Source organism: Manis javanica, chromosome 6 (genome assembly GCF_040802235.1).
Source record: "Manis javanica isolate MJ-LG chromosome 6, MJ_LKY, whole genome shotgun sequence".
NCBI classification, from domain to species: Eukaryota; Metazoa; Chordata; class Mammalia; order Pholidota; family Manidae; genus Manis; species Manis javanica.
This window is the reverse complement of record NC_133161.1, coordinates 117,491,012-117,503,257: the sequence shown is the minus strand read 5'-3', so window position 1 is coordinate 117,503,257 and position 12,246 is coordinate 117,491,012. Positions and strand designations below refer to the sequence as shown.

Here is a 12,246-nt window from a genome sequence, read left to right as displayed (position 1 = left end):
AAAAGCTTTGCTATGTGAGGAAGCTACAATTTATGTTGTATTTTGTTTATTATTCTTTCTTATTATTGATAGACTATACTCAGGGCTGGGATTTCAGGTTAAACCCAGCAAATTAAATCTGTCACTGGTGAATTTGGGCATGAGAATATTTATTTAGCCTTCTGGCAATATTTACAATTCAATCTATGTCAAAAAATTTGGAAGATTTTAATATATTGGACACTTTATAGGTATTCTGATCACAGTTTGTAACTCACAGAAATGAGTTATCACTGGAAAGTTCTAAATATTAGTGGTCAGATAATAATTATAACTAATATTTACTGCATGCATGTTCCCCATTTGTCTGTTCATCCTATATTTCTTATGTGCCTGACACTCTGCTAAGAGCAATTATTCATTGGTGAAGAAAACAGTTGTGATCCGCATTTAAAACTTCAGCAGATTGTAGTCTAGTCTAATGAGATAGAAAGGGGATAGAAGTGGAATGGATTTGACTTAGGGGAAATCAAGTGTTTAATTTTATGTATGGTAGTTTTGTGAAGCCAGTGGCATATTGGAGTGGAACTGTTGAATATGCAGCAAGAACTGACACATCTGGGCCTCAGAGGATAACTCTGGATGAGAGCTAATGTTCATGAGTTGTCAGTGTATGCCTCCATGACATGCCCAGCCTTACAGGGCCACAGCAGTTGCTAAAATTGTTCCCATTTCACAGAGTCTGAGATTGATGCCTAAGGAGATTAAAAAACTTGAAATCAGTCAATTAATGTCCAAAGTAACAGACCTGTCTTCAAGTTCATGTATCTCTTTCTACAGAGTTTCTACAATTAGTGATTTCTATGAGTAACCTAAGGACAGGATCAGCTTCTTAGCTGGTTGGAAATTGAATCTTCTCCAACAGTACAAGGTGGTTTCTAAAAGGACAAGGACAGTTTAGTGAAAATTATACATTAATGATAGATGAAAGTGGGGATTATAGAGGGTACTGGTGGGGGGTGGCTCTTGAAGCACATAGATTCTGGAAAATTTGAAAGAACCATTGTAAATTGTTCTAGTTTACCTTTTACACTTACGGAGTTGTCCTTATTAAGGAAGGTTTGGACGATGACTTTTTCTACTTGATGGCCTTTCTGTTGCATAGTGTCTGCAAAGACCCGGACCTTGTCTTTCAATTCAGCATCATAAAATTTGTCCTTTTCTTTTTCCGTCAAATTCAAGACATTTTTTTCCAACAAGCTGTACAAAATGCCAGTACAGAGTTCTTTGCCCAAAGATTCCAAATTCTTAAGGGGGTTTCTGTTGCGGTTGTCTCCTGTCAAAAATACAAACAGTCTTTCAACTGTGGGCACAGCTTAATAAGCTTTAGCCCTGTCTTTAGTGAGTGATTTGAAAGAACTTTGAAAATACCTTAGACAATTTCACCATTTCCCTCATAGCATATATCCTCTATCCTCTTTCAGTGTACCTGTGGAGTTATCTCAGGCCACCACATTCATATTAGGCTGTGTTTAATGATTCACTGTCACTTAAGACTTTTTTGTTAGCTTCTCATGTCTCTTCTGAGACATTGGACCTGATATGAACTTCGTAGTCATCCACTCATCTCATATTTTTTTTCTCACAGTATTGATGATGATCCACTTGGATATATGCTCCAAGGGAAGTCCAGGATCTTGTCTAGACTGTAAATTCTTTCATAGGAACTTTTCTTCTGTGTTTAATTTCCTTGGTGAAAGCACCATGTCTTTGAATTCACATCTTTGCACCCACATCTCATTCCCACACTTTTTGCTCAAAATATTTAAAAACACTCGTATGTTTGCTGACTACATGAATTAATGAACAAATTAATGAATGAATTTAGAGTCTAGTACTTTAACATCTTATCTCAATTAAAATGAATTCAGATTTGAAAATAATCTAATGACTAATATTTCAATATGGTTGATTAATTTAACACTAGGTTTATTTACTACTGTCTGGGATTATTAGAATTTTGATAGGGAAATACAGAAGTCAAAGTGATAAATACTGCATTTTAATGCCAAAGATATGATTTGAACAAGTAGTATATGGGAAAGTAGGATATCTCATCAATGCTCAGCTAATTCTGTAAAGATAGTTATCCAATGTATCTTAGATGTAAAGATATATAGATGCAAACAACATTTCCTAGAGAAAATGTCCCAGGTCATTAAACAGTAGCCCAAGAACAGTAGCCCAAAAGCACCAGCCTTATTGTCCATTTTATCTTGAACTTTCTTTTAAAAAATATTTATTGTGCAACTATTATAAACATGGAAATTACAAAACATGAATAAAAAGTTACTTAAATCAGTTAATAACACCTAAGATCTGTTGTACACTTAACATTTTTTAAAAAAATTAGCAAGAATGTTTGATATCTTTATCTAGGCAATGATTACATGAGTGCACACAAATGTCAGAATTTATCAAAACATACACTGAGGTTTGTGTATTTTATTGTATGTGTCTTATTACAAAAAGTTTAAAGTCTTTTTAAAAAGTTGACACATTTCTAGAGGAAAAAAAAGACATCTAATAATTTAGTTAGTGAGGAATGTTTCCAGGAAATAACAAATATTTTTTAAAAAAGGTAAAATAAAATGAAATAGAAACCTATATCAAGCAATGTAAATCATTACCATTATCATCAGCAATGAGATCCAATGACATAGTTAATATTTTCCCTATTTTATAAGTCATTTAAGTAAAATGTCCACATCACACTAATTACGATCCATATTCTGTTCAAGTACTGTATTCTGCAGTTAAACATGACACAGCTTCAATAATAATAGTATTAATTGAACCCCAATTGGTGCCAAATGTTTACTTGAATCTTCTCACCTAAATGTTAGAAATACTCCATGTAACAGTATATTAATTTTTAAATCTATTATATGGATAAGGAAACAAATACAGAGAAGTTAGTTAAGTAACTGACTCAAATCATGTGGATAGTAGACAGTGTATATAGTAAACGGTGGGGCAGGGATTCAAATGCAAGTGTTCAGAAACCAGAACCTTCATTCCTACATCATCAAACCCCATGACATGAGGCTTGATGAAGAGTTACTTAGAAGAGTGCTCAGCAACTCTGAGAAGACTGAGGATATTTCTGCAGGTGAGCTCACAGAGACTTTTTTAGAAAAGGTGGTAGAAATACTAATTTTGCAACTTAGTTTGCAGATGTTACAATGAAGAGTTTTAAGACCTATAAACAGCCCAGAATTTAGTGTATGGAATGTTTACTCTGCCTGAGCCCTGGGTTTCTATTTTATTTATTTGTGCCCTCAACAAGTAGAGTGTTGGTTGAATGAGTGATATGAGGAGAAATATGGTAAACAGACCAAAGAGATTTGGCTTTACATACTCTTATCATCTGCACATACTCAGGTCTTCAATTATTAGCTTTAAATAATACAAAAAATTCATCCCAAACTTATGGACTCAGTCCAGAGGTGGATCTCCAAATTTAGACCAACATATCCATCTCTTCTCCATATCCCACAAACTTGTAACACTCAACTTTTTAATGGTGAACTGCTTATTTTTCATTTATCAGCTTAATTCCCTGTATTCATAAATGACATCCCACTGCTTGGTGCACCCAATCAGTAAAATCTGGTGATATTGAACCTTTTCTGCCTCTTTTATATCTCATTTTCCATCTCACTTCAAATTGTGTTAATTTTATTTGCTAAATATTTTCACAATCTGACCACTTTTGTCATTTTTAATTACTCATTACTCCAGTTCAAGCTAACATCCCTCCTTTCTTAATTAGTCCAAGAATCTTACAAATCTATTCTGTCCCTTTCTGGTCTGTTCTTCACTATGAAGTAAAGTGTTCTACTAATCTAGATTTGACCATGAAACTTCTTCACTTAATCTAATCTAGATCTTCTCATTCAGCCTCATCTTCCGCTGTTGTTCCGCTCATCCTGCACATTAAATTTTAAATACTCTGCCTTCCTTTCCGTTTCTAGAAACCTCTTATTTAGGTATTTCAGTGTGTGCACTCCCCCTCCCGCATGTGCCTTTCTGTCCCCCTTCTGCTCACAGATGATCCTTCAAGCCTCAGATGCCACTTCCTGCAGGGAATTCTCCCTTATGCTCAAGACCAGACAGAGTGACAGGGGTAGGTGCTCCCAGGGCACTTTGCTTCCCCTAGACTAGCATTCTTTTCCTTGTAGCTGTTAATTAGTTGACAATGGCCAAACAAACTTGGCTTTTACATTTATGCAACCGCTTCACTTGTTTGTGTCTATGTCTTTCAGTTTCTCACATCCATTGTCTAAAACGATGCCAGTCCCATGACCAGTGAAGCCATCATGCCCAGCCAAAAGGGCAGCCGTGAGTCTGAATTCAGCTCCCCGCTCCCAGCCACATACTCTATTATGGGTCATGATGCAGATAAGAAAACAACCAATCCTTACATTTAGGAGCTTAAATTAAACATTAAATGAGACACAAACCTGGGAAAGATTTTTGCCACAGGGAGAATCAAGGAAATAAAGAATTGCAGCAAGGAAGTAAGAATAGGGTCAGTACAATAATTTTTTAAAATAAAACTGAAATCATGTTTTAGAGGGATTCATAGGAAAAAAAGGATAAATGTATTTTGTAAAGGAGGAAAACCTGTGTGAAAAAAATTCAGACTTTTTTAAAGGGCAATAGGGAGCTATTGTTTGTTTCTGGGTAAGAAAATTGCATTAATAGATACTTAGAACCTGAGAACTGAAAGATAACTGATCTCTTTCCTAATAGTGCTATCTACAGGCAAATCTAGGTCAGCTACCTAAGATCTTTAACAATTTTAAGTGCTTGTAGTCTATTTAAGATTGGACAATTCAAAGTCAGGGAGAGGGAAATAATCTGAATTTTTTAAAAAATCTACTGAATATTCAGATTTGTTATAAGGTTTAGAAACTACCGATAGATAAACCCTTTCTTTTCAAATTTTCAAATGAGATCGAAGCTCAAGATCTGACATAACATGTTTGAATACTGTCTGTATAAATAGCTCGTGACTCCATTTCTTATGCTTTTTCAGCTTTGGTGTGTAAGAAATGTGACCTGAAAGCAGTATGCGAGATGGTTTGAGGGTTAAATCCTGGACAGAGGGAGACCTGTTAAAAAGCTTGATAGCAATCCAAGAAACGCTAGACTAGTCAGAAAGAGGACTAGGAAGAAAAGCAAGGTGGAGGGACCGGGATTGGGGTGGGGGTGGGGGTGGGGGTGGGGGTGGGGATGGAGTCACTTTCAAAAGACCAGAGTATAATTCAATAAAGGAGATGGCAAAGGGGGCAGGAATTCAAAGGCACACTGATTTGATTCTGGGAGCCACGTTTATGACCTGAATGACTAAATTGGAATCAAGAGGAAATGGAGATTTCAGAGTGCATTTAGAAGCTGCCAGAGCTGTCTCACACACTAGTACCTTACTCTGTTTGTCTTTACCCTCCCTTTGATTCCAGAAGCTGAAAGAAAGGAATTAACTTGCTCCTGGCTCTGAGATTCTGGAGCCCATACTTTCCTTTAGCGTCTCTAAGGCAGGGTCCTCCTAATCAAGTTTACAGAGCTAACAATAGGAAAAACTCAGTTTGCAGACTATTTATTAGCTGACTTCCCTTTTGTTATCTCTGCCTGTCACACAGCAATGAAGAAAGTGTTTTCTAAGGCATATATTCCTGACCCCTAGTCAGAAAAGAACCCCTACTCACCAGCCATAGGTAACAGCCTATCCCTTCCTGCTGCTTTGCAGAGAGCAATTGAATTGAATATGAAAGTTACAGGAAAATTTCCTCAGTGCAAGGGGGTGGGAACATTTAGTCACTGATTGGGAAACTGCTGCTCAGAACATCTGAGTTCACTGTGGGGAAGTCCTCTCTAGGCAACCAGTGAGTTTCCCAGGCCTTGGGGAGGAAACATTTCTTCTGCTGGGAATTAAAAAATAAAATGGCAAAACATTGTCCTACAAGTTACTACCTGGGACACAGTTTTCTCTCCTTTTCCTTTTCTGTCTTCATTGCCCCCATACCTCCTTCTCTCTGTCCTTCTTCTTCCCATCTCTTAGTATTTCTCCTCTGTTCTCCTAAAAATACAAATCATGAAGTAGTTAAAACTAGCAGTTCCCCTTTCATTTCCACATAAGAATTACCCAAATAGTTTCTGTGCTGATCATGGTGGTATCATACCCTCCCTGTCTCCCTGTCATCTTAATCATTCACGTAGATAAATTCTGAAGGAACCCTCTGCTTCACTCCCTTCATGCTTTTCTCACATTAATTTTTACTGATGGTGACTGTCCCCTCCCTTTCTGATATCCTCTGAGTAAACACTGATCACAGAAGCAGTCGCAGCTACAGTAGAATGATCACATGATAGTACAGAAGAAATGTTCAGAGAAACATTTAGTGAAAGAAGAAAAAAAACACTCTGATATGCTCAACTTTGAAGGTCTTCATAAGGTCAGAAATCATCTTCACTTTTAATGGGTTAAGATTAGAAAAGGCTCATATTTTTAAGTGAAAGGGTAGTTGTTCCAGGCTGCCCTAAATCTAACCTTGCTAAGTGAAGGATTTCACCTCAAACTCATTACCACTGCACCACGTAGAATATGATCTTGCACACCACACACTCCAGTGCTTTTACTAGGTGCCATATATTATCTGCTAATTGTTTCATGTTCGTTAGCTACCTTGTTTTCTCAATGAGAATGTAAACTACTAGTTGCCTGAGGTTGAACCAAAATACTTTGTACCCCTGAAGTGCCTTAAAGGAGGATAGAAGTATGCGATTCTGGTCATAGCTTTGTCAGTAGTGAACTCTGGGATTTTGGGTTTGGGATTTTGGATAAGCCTTCTCTTCATTCTCCTACTGAGCTCCGGATTCTTTGATGCCAGGTATCTACTGTGATTTGCATCTGTATCCCTAAAGCAGAAATCCTAACAAATGGCTTCTAGAAAGAAAAGGATTGTGCTATCAGCCAGTTCAGCTCTTACGGATCAAGCCTAAAGATTCCAAATCCATTACCCATTCCAGTCTACCCCCTGTTTTCTCAGAGAGGCAAAAAACCCATGACAACTTTTCATTTTTATTTCAGATTTATTGGAATAGTTATAGAAATATCTGCTTCCTAAGGATGTAATTCCCAAAACATGTTCAGAAAATGACAGAACTCCTGGCATCCTGTAAAAATAGTGAAATAAAATATGAGTTATGGTAAAACAAATACAAGTTATAAAAATATGTGAGTATACATGTACACTCACAAAAGGGAAGAGCCCATAGTATGTCTACATATTGGCCTACTGAGGCGAAGGAGAGGAACACCCCAAACTGAGCTTTCGTCGTCATGACCACCTCTCAGTCTGCATCAGGGGACCCTGAGAAGGGGCCACCTAACTCAGCAACACCCTGAGAGGAGAACAATGAGCTTTGCGCTGAGCAGTGGGAAGGGGTCCTTCCAGCGAGCCCCCCATTCATTACCTGAGACCTTGAGGCCTGACAGTGATGCAGTTCCAGCACCCTGACCTCAGCCCCCCACCACACACCATCTGTCCCTGAACACTGACACACTTACACATTTTAATATCCTGGAAAGAGGTAGAAACATCTTGTCAAAGTCACTCTTTCAGCAGTGGGCATCTGTGCCCTACCTTCCGATTGCTCAAATGAAAGTCTGACCTGAAGGGAAAAGACAGACTGCAGGGGTTTTTTTTCCTCCTGAGTCAGAGAATCTTCACTGTAGCTGAGGAAATCACAAAGTGTATAGCAAAATAAATGATACAAACAAAACGGCTGTGCATCTTTGAGAAGGATAACAATATGCACATCTACGCATGGGAGTGACCAGATTTTTAAAATCCACTGCTGGATCTAACAGCCATGTACACAAGGAAATTAGAATCCACTCGTTTGTCTGTTGAAGGCAAGAGGGGAGTTGCATGGTTGGCTGCTAGGGGTTGTTTCTAGGTTATAACACCTTGGATCGGGCCCCCAGGTTTGCTGACTCACCAAAGAACCTCAAAGCTCACTTGGGAAGAAGGACATTTTTGGGAAAAAAATACGACCAGAGCTAGAGAAACCCTAGGTTTCCAACTGGAATAGTCAAACATCCAGGAAAATAGGGTGCAAAAAGCATCTAAAGCCCTACCTTTCGGAAAATTTCCTCCAGATCACAACACCAGGCATATTCTTGCAAATTTTCAATGAGTTTTATAATAAAAAGAGAGCCTCGCATGGGATGTCGCCAAGAAACATTATCTGTGAATAAAGTACATTCCAAATCTCACACAAAGCTCTTGCCTCGCCACAGAGACAGTGTCCTAGGATTTCCACTCCAGCTGAGGCAGGCTATTGAGTACATGCTATGTACTGTATGCCATGATTTAGTGAATACATTCATTCAGTGAGTATGTTTTTACTGATACTTGAGAACTGTTAAGGTCATATGGAGGATGCTGTACATGGTACAGATGTTAAGGTGGCATAGTCTCTGAGTTCTAGGTGCTGAAAATCTAGTAAAGAGGGAGGAAAAGGCAGAATGTGCTAGAAGGGAGTGACTGAAACTTGGAGAAGAAATACCTAAGTATGGATCCCAAGAATACTACTTACTAACTCTGATTTAGGTTACACACTCTGAAATGCATGGCCTAGGCTGCAAAGGGTAGGGCAGTAATTTCTCTCACAAAAAGATGTCTGAAGATTAGATGTGATGCATTACAAGTTTCTGGGTGAATATAGGAAATGTAATACCCAGGTGAAACAGAGTAATCATATTAATAACTTTTCCACTTACCAACTTTATAAGTGATGTAATTAAAATAAAATAATATTGACCACAAGGTATTTAGACAAATGAAAAGCTAACTAAATATGAAAATGGTACCAACAAAGAGGAAGTGGAAATGTAGAAAAGATTTAAGAGGGAAAGATCATATTCACTGGAGAACAAACAGTTTTATGGGAGAGAAATATTGAAAAAGAATTATATTAATTATATTAAATAGTAAAGATATAGAAGTCATAAAGTCATTTAAAAATTATGCAAAGAAATGTATAAGATGAAAGTGGTATCAACAGAATACATAACCAAGGTAAAACCAAATCTTTTAGGCAATAGTAATTTTAATAAAATTTATAATAATAATAGATAAAAATTCTACCTAAAGCCATACTTGTCTTACAAGGCTGGTTCCAGTTAAAGAAAATGAGGGGGAAAGAGGGGAAGATGCAGGTATCTGCAAGTTTCTTTGTGAAACTAAGGGAGTGAATGGTCACTTTTGTTCAGAAGAGCACTATGATAAGGTTGGATAAACACTGGAGAATGTGCAGCTAATTTTACTAGTGGAAACTAAAGATAATTGAATTGGAGTTTCTAAGAATCATCTGGAAAGGAGGGATAAGGAAAGTAAAAGAAAAGGAGACAGAAATCAGCAAGATGATGTTGACAAACCAGCGGCCTATGAAGGCCTAGATAACCAGAGAGAAATTTCCTGGGATGGCTGGAATCAAAGATTCTAAAAAATAGTTATGCCTAACAACTAAAGTCCACTAAATACACTCAAGCTTTAATCTGTGGACTTTTTGCCTAGTGTTATTGTATTTGATAGTTGAAAAAAAGATCCTTAATTTCTACATTAAGACATGAGCAACACCATGTAAAATGAGGCTCTCTCCTGAGAAATGGTACCTCATTAGAGAGGATGATCTGTAAAGTAAATTATTGGAGCCCAGGCAAAGCCTTAAGGCCAGAGGTAATCAAGAGAATGCAAATGCTCAAGAAACCAAAATGTAGTCGAAGCATTCAAATGACTTTTATTTAAACCTTGAGATAGAAAGTAAATCAAGATAAAGCCTTGAGTTAAATTACGAAATAGAATCTTTAGTAATATCAGTCATATTAAATGTGTTTTACTTTGTGTCAAGCTCAATATTTCACATCTATTATCTCATTAGATCCTAGAAAAATGATAATTGTGATATATTAGTAAGGAATTCAGAAAAAGCCCAGAGAGGCTGAATTCCTGGAACTAGTTTACAAGTATTGAATGGCAGGTTCAGAATATATTGGCAGTAATCTTTAAAAAAAAAAAACCTGCATTTATAATTATTTAGGTTTTGTTTGTATCATACACTCCACACTTGTAGTGAAACCTCTTTGACTTAGAGACAGTGTATGCCTTGTCTGCTTTTCTGCCTCTCCCCCTTCTATAAATATTACTCTTCTATAAATATATGATGTATAAGAAAATTGGACTGCTGAATGACTCCAAAGCTGTAGATCTTTTCTATGTGGAGTCAGATTCTAATTTTATTCAGCGTAGATATCTTCTATTTATTTCTCCTGGTTCCCGGAAAATATTTTGTACCATGGGAGTTTACGAATTACTAATTTGGTGAAAATATATGCACGTTTGGTCTCTGTGGATGGGGGATTGAAGGTGTAACTGGGAGGACGACTTGTACTGTTCTTCAAAGGTCTCACAGAGAGTTCGACACAAATATTCACACTCTAATGGGCGGGTATGAGTATCTGCTTTGGTAATGCCCACAAAGGTGTCCTAAGGAGACCCTCATTACCTGGTGTTGAAGAACAGAAAGCAATAAAATCCTTCTCTATATGAGCTCTCCTGATGGCATCATTCTCAAAATCATCTTCAGACAGGGAGGAGGTGTTTCCAGGAGCTTGTACTGAATCTTTTAACCATACTACCCCTTGGTTCTCTAGAAAGACAAGATTTGGTTTCTTATTACTACCAACAACCAAAGGAGCTACTTTCTCCTCCAAACCTCTGTTCAACTGTAGTTATCAATTTACTTTTCACTGTCTTTCATTCACACATACATATACACATATATCTGAGGAATCGTCTTTTCAACAGCTCTTATCTCTCTTAAACTTCAGATGAATTCTAATGACTTCCAAACATCAAAATCTTACAACTAAAAGTGATATCCATTTTGTTGAAAATGGAACAAATATCTATCAACTAGTCATATAATTCACAGAAGCTACAATTTTGTTTGGTGACAGTAGGCGTTCTTTGACATTAAGGAGTAACGCAAAGAAAATAAAATATACTGGATGCATACAGATGATGAGGTCTATGTGAACGTCTTGTGCTTTCGCAGACATCAGCACTCACCACCACGGCAGGCCTGGATAATGATCACCTTGGGTTTGTCCTTCAAACTTGGACAGTTAGAGGTGTTCAAAATTTGAAAGACGGTGTTGACTTTCAATACATCTGGGTTCCCCTCAGAGAATTTCTTCCCACAGATGCCCTCCTGAATACCATGAGACATGAACACCACGAAAGTACTGTCAGACTTCCGATGCTCTGGGCGGGCAGCAAATCCCTTCAGCTCTGTAATCATGTCCTGGAAGAGAACACACCATTGATCTTGGACTACGGGACTCATGATCATGGTATCTTGGGAATTCAAGAAAGACACACTTACAGACTTCCTGGGTGCTAAGAAAATCAATGTATTGTGAAGACAATTTAAGTTTAAATTCAGAGAATGGCAAAGAAAGGGCTCTAGGATGCCATGCAGGCATTTCTAGTAAAGTGAAAGGGGCATTACTGAGTTAATAGAACACTTCCCAATTAAAAGTTCCACCAGACGCTTGCCCAAAAGTTTCTGTCAGAAACGGGTATTGCTGAATTAAGCACCCTACAATAGCAAATTTAGATTTCACACTATCAAGAGACTGAGATTCTGGTGCTACAATCAAGCTCTCTAACAGTCTTTAAGAATATGAAGAGTTTGCCCATTGTTTCTACATTTTGATAGACATTACCGAAGCAGTAAGGTTTTCTTTGACTTCCACACAGTACCCCAGACCTTCTAGCAACATCTTCATGTCTCTGATATCAATTTGAGCTCCTTCTCTCCAGGGAAGATGGTCAAATTCTGTGTTGCAGATAATGAGGGCAAGACGCATGCGGGTCGATTTTGCCATTATTGGGTAAATCTGCAGGAAATGCAGATTGGATGAATAGTCTTATTCTCTTTAATTAAACATTAATCTTGAGTGTTTAAGATAATTTCTCCTCCCTTAGTCCTATCCAGAACACATATCTCATGAACTATGGATAAAAACAAGAAGGAGACTAAATCCTACTATAGGAAGGGAATGGAGTTTTCCTATGCCCAGACAGCAGTTGAGCACTTGATTTAGTTATTTTTGAGAGGTGGGATGGT

At 37.6% G+C, this 12,246-nt stretch overlaps 1 protein-coding gene across 6 annotated transcripts in view; it reads right to left on the bottom strand.

Moving 5' to 3' along the window:
- The window catches only part of LOC108385984 (caspase-13), a 29,427-nt gene that overhangs the window by 10,936 nt on the left and 6,245 nt on the right, over nucleotides 1–12,246 (bottom strand). For 2 of the 6 annotated variants that reach the window (XM_073239352.1, XM_073239353.1), the window contains exons 5-8: nucleotides 11,843–12,016; nucleotides 11,184–11,418; nucleotides 10,618–10,761; nucleotides 1,064–1,315 (exon numbers count right to left, since the gene is read on the bottom strand). In XM_073239352.1, coding sequence (XP_073095453.1) covers nucleotides 1,064–1,315; nucleotides 10,618–10,761; nucleotides 11,184–11,418; nucleotides 11,843–12,016 — 805 coding nt within the window. Of the gene's footprint in view, nucleotides 1–1,063; nucleotides 1,316–5,753; nucleotides 5,856–7,117; nucleotides 7,222–7,615; nucleotides 7,759–8,188; nucleotides 8,299–10,617; nucleotides 10,762–11,183; nucleotides 11,419–11,842; nucleotides 12,017–12,246 lie in introns of those variants that run through there. The other 4 variants (XM_017643602.3, XM_017643603.3, XM_017643604.3 and 1 more) reach the window with 4 other exon arrangements.